Source organism: Eulemur rufifrons, chromosome 18 (genome assembly GCF_041146395.1).
Source record: "Eulemur rufifrons isolate Redbay chromosome 18, OSU_ERuf_1, whole genome shotgun sequence".
In the NCBI taxonomy this organism is placed as follows: domain Eukaryota; kingdom Metazoa; phylum Chordata; class Mammalia; order Primates; family Lemuridae; genus Eulemur; species Eulemur rufifrons.
The window spans coordinates 52,838,892-52,866,003 of NC_091000.1; the positions used below are offsets into that span (position 1 = coordinate 52,838,892).

General features: G+C 36.6%; 1 protein-coding gene across 1 annotated transcript in view; it reads right to left on the reverse strand.

The window, feature by feature from the left end:
* Nucleotides 1-27,112, reverse strand: part of CDKAL1 (CDK5 regulatory subunit associated protein 1 like 1) — a 582,236-nt gene that overhangs the window by 487,314 nt on the left and 67,810 nt on the right. Inside the window, exon 4 of the mRNA XM_069493178.1 lies at nt 2,692-2,776. Coding sequence (XP_069349279.1) covers nt 2,692-2,776 — 85 coding nt within the window. The remainder of the gene's footprint in view (nt 1-2,691; nt 2,777-27,112) is intronic.

Here is a 27,112-nt window from a genome sequence, read left to right on the forward strand (position 1 = left end):
ACCTGAACTACTGCAACTCTGTCCTAACTGGACCCCTGATCTACGCTCTTCCTTACAATTACACACAACTATCCTTCACACTGATACTACAATTAATTCTCTGAGACCACGGGAGTAAACATTGTTAGAAAATAAAAATGTTTTAAAGTTTACCATTTACAATAGTATAAAGATATAAAATACTTAGTGCACATGTAAAAGAAGAAAGGATAGATTACTTTTGTAAATGATACTGGAACAACTCAATATCTACATTGTTAGGAAAAAATCTAAAAGACACACAGGAGCTATACAGAGAAAATTATAAATCCTTAAAATGTCAGAGTAGACCTAAATAATTTAATTCATGGGTTGGAAAACTCAAAATTGTGAAGATTCAATTAGCCTCCAAGTCACCTAAAAATGTGATGTAATCACAATCAAAAGTATAATAGTATTCCTTGTTGAACTTAAAAACTGATAGTAAATTTATATGGAAGGGCAATGAAAGAGCCAAGATACTCTTAAAGAGAAACAAAAAAGTACTAGGTACTATCAAATATCTAGACTTAATACAAACCTATACTACTTATGACTGTAGAACAAGAACCAGAATAAAGAAATAGATCAATGGAACTTAACAGAGAATCCAGGGACAGACCCAAACATCTATGGACACTCAACATATGAAAGAACGGGTAATGCACAAATAAAAGGAGAAAGAATAAATTTTTTTAAAAAAACAATAAATGATACTAAAACAATTGGATATCTACACAGAAAAACACAAAATAAAACTGGACCTCTTCCTGGTACCAGACACACAAAGAATCAATTCCAGATGCATTATAGACCTAAATGTAAGAAGTAAAACCACAAAATTTTTAGAAGAAAATATAAGAGAATATCTTATAGCCTCAGGGTAAGGAAAGACTTCTAAACAATAAGAACATAGGCCAAAAGGACTAGATTGATAAATTTTAAACCAGAATTTCTCTTCATCAGAAGACATCATTATAGAAAGTTATAAGATAAGCCACAACAGGGAGACGATATTTGCAGCACGTATAATATCTAACAATTAGGATATACAAGACATATAATACATACCCACAAATACATAAAAGAAAAAAAACATTAAAATGAACAAAAGACCTGGAAAGCCATTTTACGAAAAAGAAAAATCCAAATGACCAACAGACACATAAAAAGATGCTCGACCTCATTAATAAACCCATGGAAATGCAAATTAAAACCATAGTGAGATACCATCGTCACCAACAGACTTGCAAAAATTTAAGCCTGGCTATAGCAAGTATTGGCCAGAATAGAGAACACCACACACAGACATCCATTACTGGTGGGAATAAACACTAGTACATCCATTTGTGAAAAAGACATAGGCATTAGCTACTAAAGTTTTAATGTGCACATATCTGTGACCCAATATTCAACTCCTAGGTACATATCCTAGAATAATTCTTGCACATGTGCACCAGAAAACATTTTTAAAACATTCATAGTGTCAGTGTTCATAAATGCAAAACACTGAGAAAACCTCAAAGCCTTATCAATAATAAAATGTATAAATTGTAGCAAATTCTATGAACGGCCATAGTTATTTTACACCCATCAACGTGCATAAATCTAAAAGGATAATGCTGAGGAAAAGAAGTAAATCTCAGAAGAACACAAACAGTACAAGTCCAATAAACAGAGTTCAAAATAGGGCTAAACAAAATAACATGTTGTTTAGAGATACACTTAATAAATAATAAATTCACTAATAAAAGTAAAGGAATGACTCACAAAAGTCAAGAAAAAGGTTACTTCTTGGGGGGTACAATTGAAAGAGGGACACGTGGCAGTTTCTATGATCTTGACAATGTTATCTTTCTTGGGGTGGTAGATACATAGGTGTTAAGTTTATTATTATTTAAACTGTACATGCTTTATAAACGCTTACATATGTAAAATATATTTCACAATAAATGGGGAAAAGAATGAATATGAGAGTAAAGTTAAGAAGTAGAAAATTTTAAGAAGTCTGGCAGGGAAAGCAAAAACAAAAAAAAAGAGCAATAGTTAACAGGGGTACATGGCGCTGATTAGACCTACGTGTGTTTAAATACCAATGAAAAAGCACCAACAGAGTTGGAGAGGTTCAAAATATAGAATGAGGAAATAATTTACAGAAGGAGGTTTCAAAGAAGGTGGGTGGGGATAAGATTCAAAGCACATGTGAAAAAAAAGGATACTTTTTCCACTTTAACTTGAAGGGACAAAGCAACAAGGATATATATGCCCGCCTTCCTCAACAAGATGTAATTCTCTTGAAGGCTGGGGTTATAGCACCTATAACAGTGCTAACAGGCAGCAAAGAGAGGAGAGGCAAGGGCAATGTCAGGCAATTTCACAAAGTATGCACTGGATTCTCTGAGAAAAGCATATAGTTAATACTTAACAAATATTCAAATCACCTATAGCTAACTTCACAAATACTCAAATCATCTGTTAGAAAAACCCACATTAAAATATCATTCTTACTCAGACAAATTCAAAACACAATAACCTGAAAAGTCCAACTCATACTTTTTGTAATATATATTAAGTATTTATATTGACATTAGGAGTTTTTTAAAAGCTAATTTTCTGATACTAATTATTACTTTAATTATATAAAATAGGAAAAAAAAATCAACTTCTACTTACTTAATCGAGTTTCTAAAGTGGTCTTCAGCTGGGTTTTTTACAGTGCAACTGTTCAGGAGCCATAAATCTGCATCTGATGCATTTTCTATTAAAAAAAGGAATACAAAAAAGAAAAGTAAGTAGCACATTTAATCATTCAAAAACATCCAAGTGCTTACTCGGATGGCACTGGGACTGCTGGGGGAGGGGCAGAGTCCAGTAAACAGGAAATGCAACACAGTAGGCAATTGCTATAAAACAAATTTTTCTGAGCAATAAATATAAAAATGTATAATCTGTGCTATATCTTTCCACTTAAAATGTAATGAGGATAAGCATTCTCTTCCCTTCCTTTATTTTTAATCCTTGAAGAGTACCATTTAATAACTTCCAAAAACTAAAGTGAAACTGGCCCTAATCTTACTTCTGAATATAAGATTAATTGCCCCCTTTTGGAGTATGTGTTAAGATTTTTCAGGCACAGGTATTGGCATATACCAACCTTTCTTTAACTGGAGAAGTTATTAAAAATGTAACTTGTCTGCCTTGAAAATTAATGATTTACCTCAAAGTGAGCCTTTTATTCCTATCACCAATTTGATTAAATAATTATAAACTACAATAAAGTCACTGGCAATGCAACAAATAATCCAAACCCATATTAACTAAAATGAATTTATAAATATCTAAAGTGCTATTTAGATATTTATAAATATCTAAATTTATAGTATCTAAAGGTGCCATGTCACCTGCCTTTTAGATGCTTTAGGTGCCTAAAAGGACTTTATACATTAAAATAGAATTACCATAAAGAAAGGAAAACCAAAATTGAAAATGGCAGCACCTTCAACAGTATCTCAGTAAGAACAGAAGCTAAGGTCAAGTGACATGAAGAACTACGAAGACATACAGACGTCTGTGTGTACATTCTCTATGTGGGAAGGAAGATTCAAGTAAGAGCATTACATTTAGAAGGATGGTGAGCACATCAGAGCATCTAACTTGGAAAAAAAAAAACATTTCCCCAACATTTTATTATAAAGATGGCAAATCTTTTTATAAAAAGGCAGTATCAAAAAATTCTTGAAACAATAAAAGGCAAGGGAAGCTCCTTAAAACTATTAATATATATCCCTGAATACTGTGATCTCATCTAACTTGTCTCCCTCCTTCTCATTTCTTTCCCCTATGCACACTCCATGCTCTATTTTCCCAGTCAGCAAAGTGGCCTTATATAAAACATAAATCTGATTGTCACTTCCCTGCTCAAACTCAGAAAAGATGAGTAGTCACCTACTTCCTTAGTTCCCAAATTATTCCCCACCATGCCACCTGAATGACATTCCTCTGCTATCAGTCTGATCCTAGCACTATTTCAATCTCCCAGTGATTTCCAATTGGTATCCAAGGCCTACCCAAAGTTAGCCACCTTCTTCCCATCTCTGAATGTCGACATCCTAACACAGTGATGGGCACAGAGTAGATGTTTAAATCGCCATGAAACACTAAACGATGTCCAAGTAGGTTCAGGATGAGGGAAGGATGACAGAGGGAGAATGTGTGGGACCACATGTGTATGGCACTTCTACCAACCAAAACTCTGAAGGCCATACTCATCTTCTGAATTGAGCTTCAAGAAAGTCACTGATTTATTTAACAAATATTTCAGACGGAGACTTTTTACCTTATTCACAGATATATCCCCAGCATTTATTACAGTGCCTGGCACATGGTAGATACTCATTAAATGTTTACTGAATGAATGCTGAATTTCAATAGACAAAGCAATACTATGCGCAATGAATTATGCAGGTAAGAAAAAGTTACAAATGGCTGTTAGCTAACAATAAAAAAATATATAGTGATTGCCAATTTATTTAAAAAAAAACAAAAAACAATCAATCTTAATGACAGAACTATCTGCATCAGACCGGCACATTCTTCTACCTAGTCACCTTTAAGTCATTAAACAACTCTTACCATAGACCCTTTCAAGGTGCACTCTGGCAATAAATAAGGCAAAGTAATATATTTTGTCTGGAATTCTGCCAATGCTATCTTTTGAAATAAAGTGAATACAGCCATGAAGCACATAATGATGCTTTGGCCAACAACAGACTGCATATATAAAACAATTATCCCATAACATTATAATGAAGCTAAAAAATCCCTATCACCAGTATATACTATACTATTTATCATTATTTTAGAGTATAATTCTACTTATGAAAAAAAAAAGGTAACTGTAAAACAGTCTCAGGCAGGTACTTAAAGAGGTATTCCAGAAGAAGGCATTGTTATCCTAGGAGATGACAGCTCCATGCTTGTCTTTGCCCTAAAGACCTTCCAGTAGGACAAGATGTGAAGGTGAAAGACAGTAATATTGATGATCCTAACACTGTGTAGTGTTAGGCTAGTGAGTATGTTTGTGCCTTAGTTCTTAACAAAATAGTTGAAAAAGTAAAAAAATAAAAAAATTTAAAAATAGAAGCTTATAGAAGAATAAAGAAAAAATATTTCTGTACAGCTGTATATTTTAAGATAAATGTTATTACAAACGTTAAAAAACTAAAAAATTATAGTAAGCTAAGTTTAATTTATTATTGAGAAAGAGTATTTTTTTTATAAATTTAGCGTAGCCTAAGTGTAGAGTGTTTATAAAGTCCATAGTGTACAGTAATGTCCAATAGGCCTTCACATTTACTCACCACTCACTCACTGACTCACCCAGAGAAACTTCTAGTCCTGCAAGCTCCATTCACGGTAAGTACCCTACAACAGGTGTACCATTTTTTTAATCTTATGTATTTTTTATTGTGTATTTTCTAATGTTTAGATACATTTAGATACACAAATATCACTGTGTTACAACTGCCTACAGTATTAAGTACAGTAACATGCTGTATAAGTTTGTAACATACGAGCAATACAGCCTAGGGATGTAGTAAGTTGTATCATCTAGGTTTGTGTAAATACATGCTATGATGTTCACACAACGACAAAATTGCTAAACAACACATTTCTCAGAACTTATCACTGCCATTAAACAATACATGACTGTATTACGCTTGATGATCCAGTCATTGGAATCAAAAGGAATCCTGTGAATACAACAAGTGTCTACAAAATTACATAACCTTTTAGGAAACCACCTCCCAAAAAAGAATGTCCCTTCTCCAATGAACACAGCGCAATCTTAATTATTTCTGAACAGTTTTGTGTTAGTATATTTAATATCTTATTTAATATTATCAAAAGATAGTTCTCCTTAGAGGCATAAGTCAGTCAGGAACCACCATACAATGAGGATTTATATTTTGTGCCAGGCTCTACTCTAGGAACTGGGGATATGGCAGAGAAAAGAGACTCTACCTTCAGGATTACACTTCTGAAGAGGAAGTCTGATTTTAAAAATTAAAAATGAATTTTGAAAAACAAAACCAGGGAAACAAGCAAGATCATTTCAGGCACTGGTCAATGATATGAGGACAAAAAAAGTGGGTGATAGAGAATAATTTGGAGCTGTTGGTGAAAATAAGCCTCCCTTTGAAGCTGAAATCTGAGTGGAGACGTAAATGATGGGAAGGAATCTGTCATGCAAAGACTGGAAGAAAACAAGCTCTGAGAAGACAACACCATAAATGCAAAGGTCATGAAACAGGACCAAGCTTGTCATGTTCTGGTAGCAGAGAGAAGACCAATGTGAGTGGACACAGGCAGAGCCGGGAGAGAAAGGTCAGAGAGGTAGGTAAGAACCAGATTACGAGGGCACATTAAAAACTTTGAATTTTATTCTAGGTGTACCAGGAAGCCACCATTGGATTTCAAACATGAGTTAATTTCTACTTCATAACACTCATTCTGGTAGCTCTGTGAAGACTATAGAGACAGCAAAAGTAAAATTAATGGGGAAAAAGGTAAAGGCAAGAAACCCAGCTGGAAGCTGATGCACTGGTCTAAGTGTAAGTAAAAGACTGGGTCTAGAGCAACGGCAGGAGTGGGAAGTAAGCTAGAGGCATATTCTCGAGGTGGACTCTAGAGAACTCACTGAGAATTTGCACATGAGACATGCAAGAAGGAATCAAATAGGATTCCTAAGAACATGGAAAGAATTTTGGCCTGAGCATCAGCTATTTATGGTGCCATTTACTGAGAAGGGGAAGATTTAGAAAGAAACAGATTTGCAGAACAGGAAATCAGTAGTGTTTTGGCCATGTTCCGTTTGAGATCTCTATTAAATATCCAGCTGGAAATACTGATCACCCATTTGTATATAGGAAACTGAAGCTCAGGGGAGTCTTTCAGGCTGAAGACATAAATGAGAGAATCACCACCTTACAGAAGATATTTGAAGTTACAGGAATGAAAGAGCCCACCTAAGGAGAAAGTTTTGGGGGAGGAGAGAAGAGTGGGGAAAGGGATGGGAAGGGTGGGGAGAGAAGAGGAAAAGGGAGGGGAGAGGCAGAGGAGGAGAAAGAACACTGGGTCATTCAAAGGTCTGGTACAAAAAATAAGAAAAGGACATTGAAAAAAGGTAGCCCTAAGATAGAAGGGAAACAACTAGAGAGCATGGTGTCACAGAAACCCCGAGGAGAAAATATTTTTTAAAAAGAGGGAAGAATCAATTCTGTTAAATGCTAGTTCAAGATATATCTATATAAATGCTAATATTGTTAAGAAAATGATAATACTCCATACTTTTTCTTCTTTTCTCCATTTAGAGTATTTGCTTTCTCTGTGCCAACTGAAAGAGGCCCTTTTTATTAAGTAATACAACAAATTCACTACAAAACCGAAAAGAAAAACTATATGGCTATTTGCAAATAAAGAATTCCACGTGGTTTACCCCCTCATGAACACATTTCCTGGCTTCTAAGATGCCATCAAATGCAAGAAACACTATCAGCTTTATAACTGCTCTTCCAGAGGGGTGGGGCATTACATTCATGTTCTTACTGATTTTAAGATACATTCCAATTTCAAACATTACTTTGGGGGAGTGGAAGTGGAATAAAGTGTATAGAAACACTACCACTTTTAGATGATTTGGTTATTGGAGTAAATATCTAAGAGAAGGTTAACACTGGGTCTTGCCTTACTCCGAACATTCATGCCAGGTTCTCCAGTGCCTTGGAAGGAGAAGCAATGTTAGAGAAGAACAGTTAGGGAAAGAAGCACTAAGGAGATGGTCAAGAATGGACCAAGAAAGAGAAAGGAAGTGAGAAGGCACCACACTTGAAGGCACAGACTTGGAGAGGACCCAAGGAAGAATTCTACCTACTCTGACATTTGGCCGAGAGCACTGAGAACCCCTTGTTTGCAGTGAAAATTGTCTGCACGTAAGCCGAATGTTGTCCATGCCGGAGTTGGGATACCAGGTCCAGTTGGGAAGGCTGCAAACTTCAGGCTAGCCAGGCAGAATCTAGACTTCAATATTTGATTATTTATAGTCTTTTGCTATTATTAATACAAATAGTGCTACAATGTGTAGCACTGTGTATATATCATTCTTATTTTCCCCAGGTTGCCTTTGGAATCAAGTCCAAAAAGGTGGGATTTCTGGGTCAGAGAATAAATGTATATGAAATTCCATTACATACCATCAAATCCCCCTCCATAAGGGGTGTGCTACTTTGCACTCCCATGAGCAAGATACGCAAGTGCCATTTACCCACAGCCTTGCCCACAGAGTGTGTTATCAAACCTTTGGACTTTGCCAATATGGTGAGAAACAGGACCCCAGTAAGGGGTTAACGTGCATTTCTCTAATTATGAATGAGTTGAACGCCTTTTCCAATGTTTAAGGGTCAGTTGCAGTTATTTGTTTTTCATTTGTTCCTATTTTTTGCCCATTTTTTCTATCAGGCTAATGATCGTCTTCATATCAAATTTTAATTTACTTATATACACACATCACAGTGGATATTAATTCTATGTCTATGAAAAAGGTGCAACATTTTTTCCCAGTTTGTCATTTTACTTTTTTATAGCATTTCTTCATATTATACTTTTTTATTTCTAGGATACCAAGAGTATCAACCTTTTCTCTTATTGCTCATGGATTTTGACTCATAACTAAAACATTTCCTCTACTCCCAAATTACTAAGAAATTCACCCATATTTTCTTCTAATACACACATGGTTTTGCATTTAGATCCCTGATCCATTAGGAATTTATCCTGACATACACTGATATCACTTAATTTTTAAAATGCAAAATGAAATAAGATCTTATATTCTCATGTCAAATTGGAAAATATTAAGAAGTATGATACTACCTAGTACAAGCAAAGGAATAGGGAAACTGGCGATCTCTTCCTCTGCTGATGGCAGTCAACACTGATGAAACTCTTTGGAAAGCAAGGTGGTAATTGCTATCAAACATTTAAATGCACATTAGAATTTCTCATACACATGCTTGTAGGAGATACTTGCATTACATACCCATACATACATATACACACACGCACATGCATACACACACACACACACACACACACACACATATTCTCACTGAAGGTTATTGACAGGGCAAAAAACCTAGAAAGCCTACATATTCATTATAAGGAGATTGGTTAAATAAATTATGGCACTGCAGCTGAAATATCATGCACCTGTTCAGAAAGCAAGATAAATCTCTAAGTGGTAATTTGTAATAATCTCTGTTATATCATCAAGTGAAACAAAGCAAGGTGTAAAAGAAAGGGCCCAGTATCTCAATTGTGTTTTACAAAGGAAAAAGAAAAACAGGGAAATTCTGTTCTGAACAAAGAAAATTTATAGAAGCATATATACAAAATTATTTGAGGTGTTTGCCCCTTGAAAGTAAGATGAAATTTCAGTTGTCCTCCAATATGATATTCATGTACATCCTTTATATTCTTTCTCTTTTTTTAAAACTTGCATGGACATTACCTTTCTAATTTTTTAAAGTTTACTCCAAAAAGAGACACATGAATAATTAATTTGCATTCATCTGTATTGTTTGAATTTTTAAAAGCATGCATTGCTTGTTTTCTCTTTAAAAAACTAATCAAGCCTTTTAATTTTTTTTTAAATTTCCTTTTCCATACAGCTTATAATCAACAGCTTCCTTTCATTTTCAGGCGAGAACAAACTATTTTCCAGCTGTCCTCCATTAGGAAAACAGTATTCTGATATACATTTTCTAAGGGACTTTTCTCCCTGCTGCTAAAAGCTTTTGTATTCTCTGAACCAAGAAAGAGAAATAAATTATTATTTGTTTTAATCAAAACACATTTACTTTCCAAACTATTTCTTTACATATACAATAAATTATTTTTAAATCTAGAGTACTAAAAATCTGATTAGTAATAACAATAGCTAACAGTATTGAGTACATATTATATGTCTAGCAATGAGCCAAGCATGTCATATTCATTTTTGTGTGTAATCTTCCCAATTTTACAGAGGAGTAGTCTAAGGCTTAGACAAGAAAAGCAACTTGCCTAAAATCACACAGTAAGAGGGTGGGCCAGGCTTAGAAATCCAGACAAACTGACTCCAGAGACTATGAATTTAAGGAAATTAGAATGCCTCATTAGTGGCTCTTTGCCTCTTGATCAAAAATAATGCACACAATATCTAAAAACAAAATACATTACACTGCCTTAAGGTTGCCTCATGATATTTCTAAGACAACCAATAATCAAGCTTCAAAAGCAGCTGTTTTGCTCTATTCATAATTTCTAAGATTTTGAACATGTCAGCTCCTGGCCCTCTGTAATCAGCGGGACACACAGAAGTAAAGGGAGAATTAATAACAAATGCAGGACTATTACCCCAAAGCACTGGCAGACTCACACAACCACCAATCTTCCCTTCCCCCTGCAGGCTTCTGCATAACGGTGGCATTATGGCAGGGACACCATGGTTCACATCAACTCTACTCAGGAGAACAAAACATTTATCTTACACAACTGTTCCATCTGAAAGCCAACCAGAGGAGCAACATAAAACAATAAAAGGAGTCTATTCATAGATTTAAATAAGGAGGGTAAGTAGGTTGATACAAATAAAAGTTCACTAAGAACAAAACAAAGAGAGAGAAAAGTTTGACTGTTTTAGACCCAAAAGCATTTTTTGAGAGTTTCTTTACCACAGAACTCTGGAAGACAAAACAAGTCCAGTTTAAATGTGTACTACGTTTAATCATACCCAGGGAGTTTACTTACATAATACAATCAATGAGTGCCTACTAAAAACTTAGAGAATCACGTACGCTTTAATAAGAGAATTTAAAACCATCTTTAAGATGCATCTTGAAAAAATAACTCCTTAAATAAAAGATAAAATAAAAATTCTGGTCAATGGATAAATTTTTTTTCCTCTACATTTCATTTATTATTCTTTATATGGACTGTATAATGCTCGGCATTGAGTAGCCATGCTTTCAAAAATCTGTTTTCTAAGGGCAATGTTAGTGATTCATGAGAAGGTATTCTCCCTTTAGCTGGCTAAGGTTGGAGCAGTGGGAGGATGAGGAGAAAAGAAGAGGAGGAAGGAGGAGAGAAGAGGGAAAGGAAGAGGAGAAATGAAAGAGAGACAGACTGACAGAGTACCTACACTCCCAATCTGAAATTCTCCAAGCAAGAACTCACCCCTCCACCCTACAGTGCTGGTGGTTGTATGGCGAGTCTCTGAGTGAAGCAGAGCATAGGAGCTCCTAGAAAAAGCACTTATTCTTGGAAATTACTCACACAATGAGTTTGTTCTTTTAAAATAGTCCTGCTGAGCACTTCACAGAAATAAGATGAGGAAACCAAGGGTCAGCTTGAACTCTGTTTATTGTATGAAGGAAAAAGAAATTTTTTTTCTTTTAAATGAAAAATAATAGCTGGCCCAGCTCTACCAATAACTACTGAAAATTAATTATATAGCTAAGTAGGCCTGGACATAATCAAAATCAGAGTATAAGACAGACTTTAGACTTACCATGTAGAAAAGAACATTGCTAATATTCCCCTGTCCTCATTCCAAATTAAATTGCTCTGTTGATCCCGTAACATAGTTACTTCAGATATTATTGTGTCTAAAGAATTCCTAATAGGATATCTACTTCCATATGTTAAATAAGTTTTATAAACCAAGAGCCGATATAAAGACCAAATGGACTTTACAGAGTACTTCATAATCTGGCCACCACCCCTATGCAAAGCCACTGCTCATCAGCCCATCTCGCAGGCTACGTTCCCGTCACACTGAGCTTTTAGGCTCCTGGCCTAACATATAAAATTCAAAACTGAAAAGAATAAAATCTAATAGGAAAAAACTGAGCAAAATATATGAACTGAGAGTTCACCAAAAAGGAAACATATATGGTTTCTGACCATACAAAAAAACTCCAACCTCATTCTTAATAAATGGAATGTAAGACTGCACTAAGTTTAAAAATGTACCATTTTCCACTTACTAGACTATCAAGAATCCAACAGTCTAATAATACACTATACAAATGTAACTGTGAGGAAACAGGTTCTCTCATGCATTGCTGGTGGAAATAGAAACTAGACCATCACCTATGGGGGCAATTTGATAGTATCTAACGAAATTGCAAAAGTATATCCTCTGTCCTAGCAGTCCCACTTTTTAAGAATTTAGCTTACTACAAACATACTTGCACAAGTACATAGTTATTTTCTGCAGCATTATTTGTATTAGTAAAAGGTAACTAGTTAGAGACATTTTAGTATCTTCAGAATGGAGACTCCTATAAAGCTGCTCACAAAAGAAAAATCAAAATAATCTCTAAGTTCCAAAGTAGAGAGAGCTCCAGATCATATTGTTGAGAGAAAAGAAAAAGACACTAAAAAATATACACAGTATGTTACTCCTGGGGAGAAAAAGGGGGAAATATAGAATGCATAATCACATTTGCTTGTATTTGCATAAAAAAAATTTTCTATATATATGTGAGAAACAAATAGCTGTTTCTATTTGCTGGAACTGGGAGGAAGGAGTGGGAACTAGGCTAATGGAAGACAAAATAAAAGGAAGGCTTTTCCTTGTATAACTTACATTTTTATTTGAAATCTATTTTTAAATTTACATATATTAAAAATAAAGACAATTATAAAAACTGTAGTTCGTCTTAATGTTTTCCTATCTCCCCATTTCCTGACTCCCCTTCATCGACAAACATATTGAAAGAACTGTCTGCAGGTCATCTTCCCATTCGCTCTTCTACTGCTTCATTTTTGGCAAAGACCCTCATCCACTCACCATTTCCCTGAAACTGCTTCCATCAAGGTAACTGATACCAAATGCCATAGACATTTGGCAAAATGTCTGCTGTAGTTAAATAACCCTTTCTGTATGGCAGCAATAGCATCACTCTCCTATTTTAACTCTTACCTCCTCGGCCTCTCTACTTTCTCCACCTCCCTTCCCAACCCTATCCCCCCAGAGCTGGAGGTCCTCAAGACCTAGATTTGGATTCCCTTCTCTTCTATTTACTAGATGATTCCATCCATTTCTCCCATGGTTTTAAATATGATACCCAAATCTATACTTCGAGTATAGACATGCATCTGAGCTCACTACCCAACTCACCTAACAACATTGCCACTGGAATGTATCACAGAAATATTAAACTTGACACAAATCACGAAACTGAACTCTCTAATTTTCAGCCTGTATTCATCAAGTTCTAGTTAGGAAAACAAAAGCCACTCTACGAATTAAAACAGAGAAAAATTAATATAAAAATGTGGTTACATGGGCAATGGAAGAGCCAAGACCCCAAATGAGGAATGATGAAGCAACCCCACGATGAGTAATGGCAGTGACAGGGCTCAGAACACACTGCCCCAAAAATATGGCACCTTGGCATACTTAGTATTTTAAACTAAAGGAATTTAGAAAATGGCACAAGCAGGAAGGCCTCTCTGACCTTCTCCCTCTCTTTTCCCCAGAAGAAAGTCATAAAACCTAGGAAAAAAATATCTGACCCTCCTCTGAAGTAGGTCATAAGACCCTCATGGGAGATATGCCCTCCTATACCTGGAGGAAAGGAATACCCTTATCTCTGAAAATGAAGGGACACAGAGAAGAATATGAACAGGCCAGGTTGAGTTTCTCCCAGTTTATTACCATTAGAACATACTCATTTACCCTATCATATTTCCCCACAACTCTCCACTTTTCATCAAACCTACCATAAAAAAAACATTGAGGTTTAACTGTTTCTTTGGGTCACCATTTCCTTATGAAGCCTCCTGGGTCACATAAAACTTACACTAAATAAATTTGTATGTTTTTCTCTTGCTAATTTTTGTCAATTTGATTTTCAGACTCACCCAGAGAACCTAAAAAGATTGCCCCTCCTTGCCCAGCAGGAAACCACTACCAGCCTATGGGCTGCAGAGACTCACTGGAAGAGGTGGTACAGGTTGAGTATCCCCAATCCAAAATTCTAAAATCCAAAATGCTCCAAAATCCAAAACATTTTCAGCACTCACATGATGCTCGAAGGAAATGCTCATTGGAGCATTTCAGATTTCAGATTTTCAGGTTATGGGTGCTCAACAAGTATATAAATATGCCAAAATTTAAAAAAAAAAAAAAATCCAAAGTCGAAAACACTTCTGGTCCTAAGCATTACACATAAGGAATACTCAGTCTGTTATTATAAAAGCCCAAAAGCTGGGATTATTTAACAGGGGCTGGAACAGCAGCAGGAGCTGCCCACTGGGACTTGGGACTACAAAGGAAGGAGCTGTATGACAGGAGCTGAAGCCACAGGAATGAAACTGCCACTTCCCAGGACACCACCCAGAGCAAAAAGAGAGGGAGGAAAATACGCCACCTTCCCCCGACTCTTACCCTCTAGTCCTCCATCAGTGCCTCCTGTTGCCCAAATCTACCCACAAAAGCCAAAAGGTAAGGACATCTGGAAAATGCAGTTCCATGAAGTACAGAACAGGACAGAGGAGGTCAGAGAACTGGATCTGAAGCCAATGGGTAACTGACTAAACCTCATCTCTTCCAGTCTTCTTCATCTCCATAAATGGCAGATCTACCCAAATGGTAAAAACTTGAAAATCATCTTTAATCATTCCTTTCACTTCACCATCTCACACAGCAAATCCAACCATTTCCAGTGGATTTTATATCCAAAAGAATGCAAAATACATCTGCTATTTATCGTCACTGCCACCACCCTTATATAACCCATCATGTCACACCCAGACCAGACCATTGCAATAATCTCCTTTCTCCCTATGGTTTCCATTAAAACAACTCAGAAAATAAGCAACAAACCAAAGGAAAGCAAGAGTTGTTTGAATAGTCACGGATGATCTATACATGTGCATAACTGAAAACTGGGTGAATAAATACATACTTATTTGCAACTAGTTAAACATTTACTTTGATGAAAGAGAAAATAAGTCACTGAGAATTTACTACACATGAAAAAAAGAGTTTTAAAAAATACAACTGTATCCTTAAATTTGTGTATTTCATAAAAAACTTCCTTCCTTACGCAAATATTTTTAAAGTGATACATACACTGAAGAGCCTGTTTAGCCAAGGAGAAAATCTTAACCAAGAAAAACTCACTCACTAGCAAATTGCCAAAACATCTGGTTTCCATTCAGATTATATACAACCCTCAACTGCTCAGCATAAATCAATAACTTGAATCATCTCAGAATGGTACACCTCCAGGATCATCACCAATTCTGCAGTACAGAAACACCTCCTTGAAAAGAGGTTTAGGTTATCTGCAGAATGTGACTTTTTTTTTCCCCAGACAGTCTCACTCTGTTGCCCAAGCTAGAGTGCCATGGCGTCCAGAATATGATCTTGAATAGAAGAATGACTTCTGGATTTTCACCTAGCAAACTTACCGAATCTAAACAATTACCAATTTAGTAACTAAAAAGAAAATACTCATGGGAAATTGCCAAGATAGGAAAGACTCAGATCAAAAATAAAGCTTTGGACTAGGTATAGGTTTGCTAAACTTCAAAGTACAAAGAATAACATCAAAGATCTAATGAATAAAATAATGAAAGTGAATGTAAAGAATGAAGTACACAGTCAAGGCCAGTGTCCATTCTGGTTTACCAGTGCTCATGCATGCCCATGGTCAATATTTTGAATGTGACCTCCAGAGAGAAACAAAATGTGCCAGCTGTATACCTAAATGTTGTTGAATTGATATTCAGAAATAATAACAAAATGACAATGTTGAACTTTCTAAGATTACAAATACATTTCATCAATTTGAGACAAAGAATAAGTAGCCATAAAGAAAAAGAATATTGTCTTACAAGACTGTTTGAGAAAGAAGAATTATTAGAAAACCTTACTCATTTGTCACTGTAGCTGGGGACTTCCTGAGGAGAGAAGTGGGTATTTAATTATTTGACACCACTGTACATATGTAGGGAGAATTCTCTTTTCCTTTTTTTTCTGAGAGACAGAGTCTCACTCTTTTGCCTGGGGTAGAGTGGGTGGTGTCAGCCTAGCTCACAGCAACCTCAAACTCCTGGGTTCAAGCAATTTTCCTGCCTCAGCCTCCCAAATAGCTGGGACTACAGGTGCACACCACCACACCCGGCTAATTTTTTCTATTTTTAGTTGCCTGGTTCATTTTTTTCTATTTTTTAGTAGAGATGGGGTCTTGCTCTTCCTCAGACTGATCTTGAACTCCTGACTTGAAGAGAACCTCCCGCCTCAGCTTCCATGAGTGCTAGGATTACAGGTGTGAGCCACCATGCCCAGCCCATCAGTAGAGAGAATTACCTTAATAAAATGACTAAGATCATTTAACTGGAATTTGACCTATGAAATGTATTACTGTTACCAACTTTTAAATTAATACTAATATCCCCTTCCAAATCTACCTTTAAGATTTAAATTCTATTTCTTTTAGGTGATTCAAAATTTATTTTGATTACTTGTTTCACTATATTCCCTAATTAAAAAGTCAAATATAATGTATTCTACTCCCAATCTTGCTTCAAAAAAACTAGAGACAATATACACAACTATTATAATTCAATGATAAAGAGAAATAATCCAATTCAAAAATGGGAGAGAGATCTGAATACACATTTCTCCAAAGACACACAAATAGCCAATAAGCACATGAAAAGATGCTCAACATCATTATCCATAAGGGAAATGCAAATCAAAACCACAATAAGATACCACTTCATATCTACTAGGATGGGTATACTTAAAAAAAAAAATGGTAAGTGTTGAAAAGAATGTGAAAAAGTTGGAACCCTCACACACTGCTAATCAAAATATAAAATGGTGTACCTACTTTGCAAAATAATCTGGCAGTTCTTCAAATTGTTAAACATAGAATTAACATATAATCCAGCAAGTCTTCTCCTAGGTATTTACCCTAGAGAAATTAAAACATGTTCACACAAAAACTTGTACATCAATGTTCATAGCAGCTTTATTCCTAATAGCCAAAAAGTGGAAAACATCAAAATGTCCATCAACTGGTAAAGAGACAAGCAAAATGTGGTACATTCATACAGTGGAATATTATCCAGCAGTAAAAATAAAAAATTAAGTGCCAATACATGCAACATATTAGGTTATTAAGTATGAAATGTCCAATTTCCTTAAGTACTAAGTTTGACAAGTGATATCTCTGACATTTCACTTTGACACTTCTGGTTTTATTTTTATTGTGAAGGTACATCCTCGGTCTTTCAAATGCATGTTTTGGCTTCTCATTGTCTTTCAAATTGTTTTTCAGAGTAATTTTTGTGAAACCATGGATAGTTAAAAATTCGTGTTCTGTTTGAATATGAGTTCCATCGTGGAACGAATGCAGCACATACAGCTCGAAATAGCCACAAAGTATTTGGAGATGATGTGGCTAATGAGCCCACAGTACGTCCATGGTTTAAGAATTTCCATTCTGGTGATTTTAATCTTGAAAATATCCACATGAGACCAAGGTGGATAACGATGAACTGAAAGCTATAGTGGAAGCAAATCCATCTCAACTTACTCATGAATTATCAGCAAGGTTTGACATTACTATTCCAATAATATTGGATCATTTGAAACAAACTGGCAGGGTAAAGAAGGTGGATAGATGGTTACTACCGCATGAATTAAACAAACATCAGAAGAGAAATCATCTCGAAGCTTGCCTTTCTTTGCTGTCATCACACAAAGGCAGCACTACACTGTATCATTACCTGTGATGAAAAATGGACTCTTTTTGACAATCACAAGTGTTTGGCACAATGGTTGGATAAAGATGAAGTGTCGATACACAGTCCAAAACCGAATATTCATCAAAAAAATCTAATGGTGTCTGCTTGGTGGTCCAGTGCTGGTATTATCCACTACAGCTTCATGAAACACGGTCAATCCATTACAGTGGATGTCGATTGCAACCAGTTGGACGAAATGATGAGGATGCTTATGATTAAGCAGCGGAGACTGGTCAATAGAGATAGGACAATACTCTTGCAAGACAACATGTGACCATATGAGCCCAAATAACACTGCGCAAACTACAGAAGCTGGACTTGGAAACTCTCTGCCCTCCACCATATTCACCAGACCTTGCAACAACTGACTACCACTTCTTCCAAGCTTCGAACCATTTCTTCCAAGGAAAAATATCCAACTCTCAACAAGCTGTGGAAAAACGCCTTTGGTGATTTCATCACGACTCACTCTCCAGGCTTCTTCACTGCTGGCATAAACAAGCTACCATTAAGATGGCAAAACTGTGTTCACATCTTAGGTGCATACTTTGATTAATTTTACTGCTTCTTGTTTGAGATGTAATAAACTATACTTTTGATTCAAAATAAAACATTTCATATTTAATGACCTAATAGATGAAATTGAAAACATTATGCTAAGTCACAGAGATCAGTCACAAAAAGAACATATGCTGTATGATCCTATGTCAATCAAATGTCCAAAAAAGACAAATCCGTAGCACTGAATATAGCCTGGTGACGACGGCCTAGGAGCAAGAGGATAGCAGAACCAAGGCGAGGTCAGCTAAAGAATGTGGAGTTTCTCTGTGGGGTGATGAAAATATTTTAAAATTGACTGAGGCAATAGATACACATCTCTGTAATGATACTAAAGCCCCTGAATTGTATACTTTAAATGGGTGGATTTTATGGCATAGGAATTATCTCAATAATGCCGCCAAAAAAAAATTACCTAGAGACAAGCTTGATCCACACCATCCCCACTGTTGTCATTTCTGTGCCCACTGTCTAAATATCTTTTCCACCCATCTGCCCTAGCAAACTCCTACTCATCTTTCACAGATCAGGTTACCCATTATCTCCTCCCACCTGGAAAGCTTTCTTCCAGAAAGAGGAAGGCACTACTTCCCACGTGCCCACAGATGAGCATGTGGCATATCCAGGCAACTAAAAATAAATAGTCCCTCAATGGACTATTCATCTTTAAATCCCCATAGCCAGCTCAGGACATAGAAGAGAAAGAATATGCTCTTCTTATTGATGAATGAATGAACAAACATACAAGCAAAGACCAAGAAGGCAGAAAGGTATGGTAATGAGTAAGCATCAAGATCAAGTTAGGAGGAAAACAAACTAATTATCAGCATTCAAAAGTTAATGCTAGACAAACACTTTCAGCAGAAGCTGGGGTCAAGCTCTGATAGAGACTGTAGTATTTCTTCCAGGGGATCTTGTTGCTCTAACAGAAACAAAAATCACACCCTTTCATTCCATGAAATACAGACAGTCCCCCAACTTATGATGGTTCAACTTATGATTTCTCAACTTAACAATGATGTGAAAGCAATAGGCATTCAGTAAAACCCAAACTTCAAATTTTGAATTTTGATCTTTTCCCGGGGTAGTGATATGCGGTGTTAACACTCTGGTGATGCTGGGCAGTGAGCTGCAACACCCAGTCAGCCACACCATCAAAAGAGTAAACACCAGATATTCTACAGTGTACTGCTGTGGTCCCCAACCCCCTGTCCACAGGTGATACCGGTTTGTGGCCTGTTAGGGACCAGGCTGCAGGGCTCTGCCGCCCACCACCCGCTCCATGGAAAAATTGCCTTCCACGAAACTTAGGAAGGGGGTGGGGCACAGCAGGAGGTGAGCAGCAGGTGAGCTAGTGAAGCTTCATCTGTATTTACAGCCACTCCCCTCTCCATCGCTGGCATCGCGCCTGAGCTCCACCTACCCCTCCGCACTTCCCCCAGAAAAATTGTCTTCCATGAAACTGGTCCAAGGTTCCAAAAAGGTTGAGGACCACTGGTGTACTGTGTTGGCAGATAATTTTCCCCGACTGCAGGCTAATGTAAGTGTCCGAGCACGTTTAAGGGAGGCTGGGCTAAGCTATGATGTTCAGCAGGTTAGGTGTATTAAATGCATTTTCAACTTATAATGAGTTGATAGAGATGTAACCCCATCCTAAGTCGAAAATCAACTGTATTGCACACCAATAGAAAGAAAATCACGCTTACTAAAATATCATTCAAAAGTTTTCATTTAACAGATGTTATAAAAATTTATACATATAGCATAATTATAGAAAAAGTAAAAAAAAAAAAAAACTATGCATTAAAAATAGATAAGAAGAAAATGCTCCAAAATATTACCAGTAGCTATATTTAGAGGATGAAACTCATGCTCTAGAGATCAGGTCTTTCTAGATTCTAGGTGCTTCCAGGCATGAGTCTGGGCCTGACAGGGCAGGTCTTCTCCAAGCCTGAACCCTACCCTCTGGATGTTTCCACAAATCTCTGGAGACATGTTCTGTATCACCTGGCTCATTGGGAAGGGCTGGCTTCTCAGAGAACTGGCTTAGGCCCCAAGGGTCTTTTCATCCAAATATTCAACAGAGGCCCAGGCTAGGACCTGGCAAGCTAAGGTCCTAATGTATGCCTTGAAAACGGCTATGTCACAAGTTCAGAGATTCTATCATAAGGGCCACAGGTACACTGTTAATTATGGGAAAATGAAGGCTCGAGTGGTAAAGAGGTTTTTGCAAAAATAAAAGAACTTAGTGACTGACTAGGTACAGGAGATGACAGAGCAAAGAGTTAAAGGTTTCCAACTCAGAAGGCTAATACAAAGAGTGACACCTGTAACGTAAATGGAAGCTCCAGGGAGGAGCAGGTCAGAGGGGAAGAGCATTACCTTCAGCATTAGACTTGTTCACTCTAAGATCCCTATCAGGTGATATATACAAGCAGAACTGTGCCACAAGCAATTATAAATGCATGAAAGAACTCATAGAAGGTCAATGATGCTGATGTCACTAAAGATGACAGACGGCAGGCTCTGGGATGGGGAGGACAATCATACACCAGGGGTAAAAATCACCTACAAAGTAGAAATATGTCACTTTGGGTGGGCATAATGGGTGGGCAGGGCTTCAAAAGAGAAGTGTTTGCCTGATTGAATAATGGTGACAGAACAATGGACATAAAGTGGTAACAAAAAGCAAAAACTATGCTGACCTCTTCTCTGCCTTATGAATCAGAGATAATTTGCCTACAAGTCACAAGTGCAATTAACATGCTTGATTTAATTTTCTATACATTTCAATTTTGACTATGTTATAAATTAGAACCAAATAACCAAATAACATTTACATAGCATTTTACCACTTGCAAAAGCATTTCCAAATACATAATCTCATCTGAGCTCCCCAACAGCTGCATGAGGTAAGTATTTATAATCCTCATCTTACGGATGAAGAAACAGGGATAGAAGGACAAAGAGATATTGTGACTTGCAAAGGAAACCAGGAGGCAGGGCCAGCGATGGATCTTTGGCTCTGAAGGTCGAACTGAGGCAAGTTGAGTCTATACTACCTATTTCCCATCCAAAGTAAGGTATTGTGATATTGGTTGTCTTAACACCCACATACCGGGATTATTTCTTTCATAATATCTGAAACAACCAGGCTTTGCACATTTATTCAATGTACTATAGTCACCTAGTTTCCAATAAGAAAAATAAATTTTACATTCACAATATTATAAATTATTTCTACTCTTCATGAAAAGGTAGGAAAAAAATGGGTGAAAAGGCAAACAACAGGGGGCTGATTAAGAATAGCAAGGGGAGACTGGAGTTGCCCTTACCCTCCCTACCCTTCTATACCAGCTTGACATAAAGCCATTACATGGGGCTAAAGAAGGCAGGCAGCTGTGCCAAGAGAAGGCAGGAGGGCAGCCTCGGGAAGTATATGAGAGCCCACCCAGAAGGAAGAGGGTATCCAAGCACAAGCAGGATAAGGAAAGCATCTGTATGAGGGTGATTTGACATGGGTTATCAACACTGGAGAGAAAAAAGGGTTAGGGTGGCCACAAAGAAGAGCAGTTTGGCATGAGGTGTCAGAGTTCAACAGGGTGAAACCATCCACCAAGGCAGGCTGCCCAGCACAGAGTCTCAGAGTCCAAAAAGAGCAAGATGGGAATCTCTGCAGCCGGGGTGTTAGAGCTGGAGCACAATGAGATGTGTATCTGCACAAAAGGACACCCCAGCTGGAGTGTCAAAGTCCAGGAAGTGAAAAGGGCACCCATATGGGGCAGGAGAGCATAAATGGGGCGAGGGGTACATTATATCCATGCAGAAGGATGGCCCCGTGTGCTTTCAGGAGAGCCTCCCTACCAGGTGTTGGAACCCAGGAAGGGTGAGAAGGGTGTTCCTGTAGAGGGGCAGCAAGGTGCCAAGCACAGGAGTTCAAAAGGGGTAAAAGTTTGAAGAGGAACAGGAAATCGACAGAGCCTCAAAGAACCTCCTCACAAAACACATATTAACTACAAAGGGGAAAAATAAATTTACAGTGGAGAAACCCAGCAGACACCACTTTAATCAATGGATCAAAGTTAACATCACTAATAATGGGACAAACCAAAGTCAGGTGCCACTTGATAGGATGCACTGAGAGGAAGAAAGCATCACTTTTGAAGATACTCCTGCCGAAGACGTAGAACTTGAACCTACTCAGGAGAAAATATCAGACAAACTCAAATCAAGTGACAACCTCTCAAATAACTGGCCTGTACTCTTCAAAAAAGTCAAAGATATAAAGGCAAGAGAAAGAGAAACTGGTCCAGATTAAAGGTATCTTAAAGAGACACAATAATTCAATGCAAAACGTAATTTCAAATCAGATCCTTTTACCATAAAAGGACATTAAGGCAATAATATGAATGAGGTCGGAGGATTAGGTAGTAGTAATGCCTAAATGTTAATTCACAATTTTTGATGGCTGTGTTGTGTAGGAGAATGATTTTATAGGAAATACTAAAGCATTTAGAGATGATGAGGCATCAAGTAAATAGCTATCAAATGGCTCAGGAGAAAAAAAAAAGTTTTTTGTACTGTTCTTGCAACTTTTCTATAGATTTTTAAGTTTTATTTTTAAAACAAAGAAAAGATTAAAGAGGCAGGCTGCAATATAAGAATACACAGCTACCACAAAAAAAAATTGCAAGAGAATGGAAGGCACCATAAAGCATGGAACATGACTCTCTGACCACATGGAAGTATTTTTTTTCCTGATAGTAAAATGAGGGTCAGTTTTATGGGAATAATGTCAGTGCAAGACCAAAAAAAAATACCGAGAAAATGTGCTTTTTTAAATGTTTATGTTAAGGAACATTCATTTTTAAAAGCCAAGAAAAGAGAATATTCACATGTAATTATTTTAATAAATCTTTCCCTATATAGGAAGAAATACATGAAGTTGGTTCAGAGCCAGATAATGTCTTTGGTACCCTAAGTATTATATGTCTTTGACAACATTCAGACGTTATCATTCTAGTATTCACATACTAGCCTACTTGCAACTAAAAAAAGAAACATCCACTTTCCCTTCCCTTTTAAATACCTACAAAGTATCCAACACCCATTCATGATAAGAAAACACTCAGAAAGTTAGACAAGATTTATCTGAAATACGTAAGGAGCATATACCAAAAAATCCTATTGCACTAATACTACTAATAACAAACAACTAATATTTCTAAAGCCTTCAATTACTTTTACAACATATATTCATATGATATTGTATGCTGTACATTCCCGTGTATTATTTCACTTAACGTCTCTGGACCTCAAACCCCTTTTCCCACTGAACATGTATTTCTGAGTGCCAACTGTACGGCAGGCACTCTTCTACGTGCCAGGAAAACAGAGGGTGATCAAAATTTAGTCAAGGTCCCTGCTTCCACCCAGGCAACTTTCTAGCAGGAAGCTCACTTGCAAAATGAGAAAGATGGGAGATGATCTCTCCCAACAACAACATTTATGACTCAATGAAGCTAGGTTCTGCATATAACACAGGCATTGGAAAAAAGAAACAGTAAAGGAAGGGAGCTTCTGAATGATGAGACTAACTCTAGCTCAGTGAGTCAAGGAAGAAAAAAGTAACAAAAGTGAAGTTAGAAGTAAAATAATTACAAAATAAAAGAAGTAGGAAAAAGGTACACTTGTTCACATTCTTGAACCTCTACACCACCCACCAAAGTAACTGCAGCGAAGAAAACATGGACCCTAAGTTAGAATCTAATGGTTGGGGATGGAGGAACACAAGACAGACGGTCTTAGAGACAGCGCTATTGTTTTAAGCCTCAGCTAGTAAGAAAGGCTTATAAGTTAAAGTGGGTCAAAGGGGTAGAGAGTTTCCCAATTACAAGTTTTGTAACACCTGACTTAATTTTTTTTACGTATCAGTCTACATTTTCTTCCAAGATGATATTTTATAATCTTTGCTACAGCAAAATTTATTCATGTTGAACCCTACCCAGAAGCAATTCATTAATTGAAATGTCTTACTTCCACCTAACCCCATATGAAAAATAGATCTAAATATTACAAATCACTTAAGAGGATTAAAATACACAGAACATATTTCAGCCAAATAGTCTAAATGCATACTAAACTGTACCATATAGCAATATATTCCCTTTTTAAATACTATCTATATAACTTAACTCCTCAGAAAGCCCTAATTTTCAGGGATTTATCATAAGTTACAAAAAATATTCAAAACTTTTCAATTAATTTAGTAAATTCCACATGCTTCCCTGGGGAGAACTGTGAACCATAACATACTAAAATATACCTCTGGTATTCTTGTTCAACTAACCCATGTAGAAAATGTAAAATAGATGCACACTGATTTTAACTTTTCACTAATATTTTAACTTATTCACTAATAAATTTTTCTCTAATAGCTTTTTAATATTTGATAAAGAGAACCTAGGTAAATAATTTGAGTGCTTTATAATATACTCAAAAGATGTTTGCTGAAGTAGAATAGAATATGTAAGATTAGAGTTACAAAAACAGATACCAGTCTCATCTATGGTATAATCTTAGAAAAAGCTATACCTTCCTCCAACAGAAATAGAATAATTTTTCCTAGGAATTCACTTTCTGTAATATCTTTATCCAGATGCTTCAGAGTTTTATCTTGTTGCAACCAGAGCAAAGACAAATATTGTCTTATTGAATTAGGTGTGCTAGGTATTCTGGAAAATCATGTTACTACTCAGAAAACAGATGAAGACAGGAGGTGAGACTATTTTATAAACCATAATGATATAATCTATGCCAAAAATATAAAAGCATTAGAGACAGAATTTTTTGTCAACAAAATCATTATTACAAAGAGGATATACCTATTCCATAGCCTACCCTAATACCAGTTGTTGATGTGAATATAATAAACTTAATTAGACCAACCAAAATTTGGCTTCCATTCACTCTATAGACATTTGGTGCTATACAGAATTAAATACCGAAGCTAATGTAAAAAAATTTGAGTACCAAGCAATCTTAATGTACTTTGAAATGTTTCTCAAATATTCATATCTGTTTTTTCCCCACTATGCCCTTCATTTGCAAAAATGGATGGTTTTTAATTAATTCTAGCCCTCAGATCTAACCTGTGATATCATAGCCCAGTTTCAAATGAGTTTGTGGGGATCAGGGTAGTGGCAGGTTGTTAAGAAACATTACAGTGAAGAGAACCAGGGACCCAAAGATTAATGCATCAAAGGCAGGACTTTCACATTGTATATATAGGATGGAGCAGAAGTTATATACCTGTTGTCTGCCTAGACTGCCCCTGAGTCAGAAGGGAAGATTACAAGAAGAGAAGACTAAGCAAAAAAAGAAAAAAAAAAAAAAAACCATAAAATCTAATGAGTTTTCTTAACTAACGATGGGAAATGGTATGACTAATGATGAATGGTGTGGTGGTGGCTGTCTCCATGGGCCTCAATTCTAAACACCACTAATCCACCATATAAAAAAAAAAGAAAGAAAGAAAAAAAAGTCTCTACCAAGAGCTCACCAGCCATCCCTTTGTATATAATAGTTTCTCGTCCTCATGGTCACCCCAAACTACCAAACATCTGCTCATAAACTTTGAAAACAAACTTCTTGAATTAAGTAGTAAACACTCCTAAATTGCATAAGATCTAATGTCAAAAAAAAGAACTCCACAATAAGCTGCATGTCAAAAATTCTCCAGTCTTTCAAAGAAAACATATACATAATAAAACACTTGATTGTCATTAGGATTCTTGAAAATAATAATAATAATAATAATAATAAACCTGGGCCTGGTGAGGTGGCTCATGCCTGTAATCCTAGCACTCTAGGAGGCCGAGGTGGGAGGATTACTTGAGGTCAGGAGTTCGAGACCAGCCTGAGCAAGAGCGAGACCTCATCCCTACCAAAAAATAGAAAAATGGGCCAGGCATGGTGGCACATGTCTGTAGTTCCAGCTACTCAGAAGGCTGAGGCAGGAAGATCGCTTGAGCCCAGGAGTTTAAGGTTGCAGTGAGCTATGATGATGCCACTATACTCTAGCTAGGGTGACAGAGCGAGACTCTGTCTCAAAACAATAATAATGATAATAAGCCAACATTCCTAAAAAAAGATTTAAACATAGCTATCACTTACTGAACATGTTCTTTATTCCAGGGTCTACGGGCTTTAAATGCATAAATTCATTCAATCCTCACAAGGATTCTACAAGGCAGGTACGTGATTATCCCCATTTTACAGATGAAGAACCTGAGCTTAAGTAACCTGGCCAAGGCTACACATTAACAATTGATGGAACACAGATTTGAACTTAGCAGTCTAACTCCAGACTCTGCAACCTTAATCACCACTGCTGTTAAATGCATTTAAAAGCACATTGAAACACATCAATAATAAAATAAAGGGCTATCACATAGTGCTAAGTTTCTCTATGTCAAGCACCATGGCTTAAGAACTAACAAATCTTCCCCTATTAAATAACTATCCCCCCACCTTGATTTACTTTGTAAAACATATACAGCAAGCATCTGGCACTGTATAAATATTTTTTAAATCACTATGCCTCTTCTGTAACTATAGTGATAAGATTTTAACAAGGTTTGAACACAACATTGCACTTTCCCTT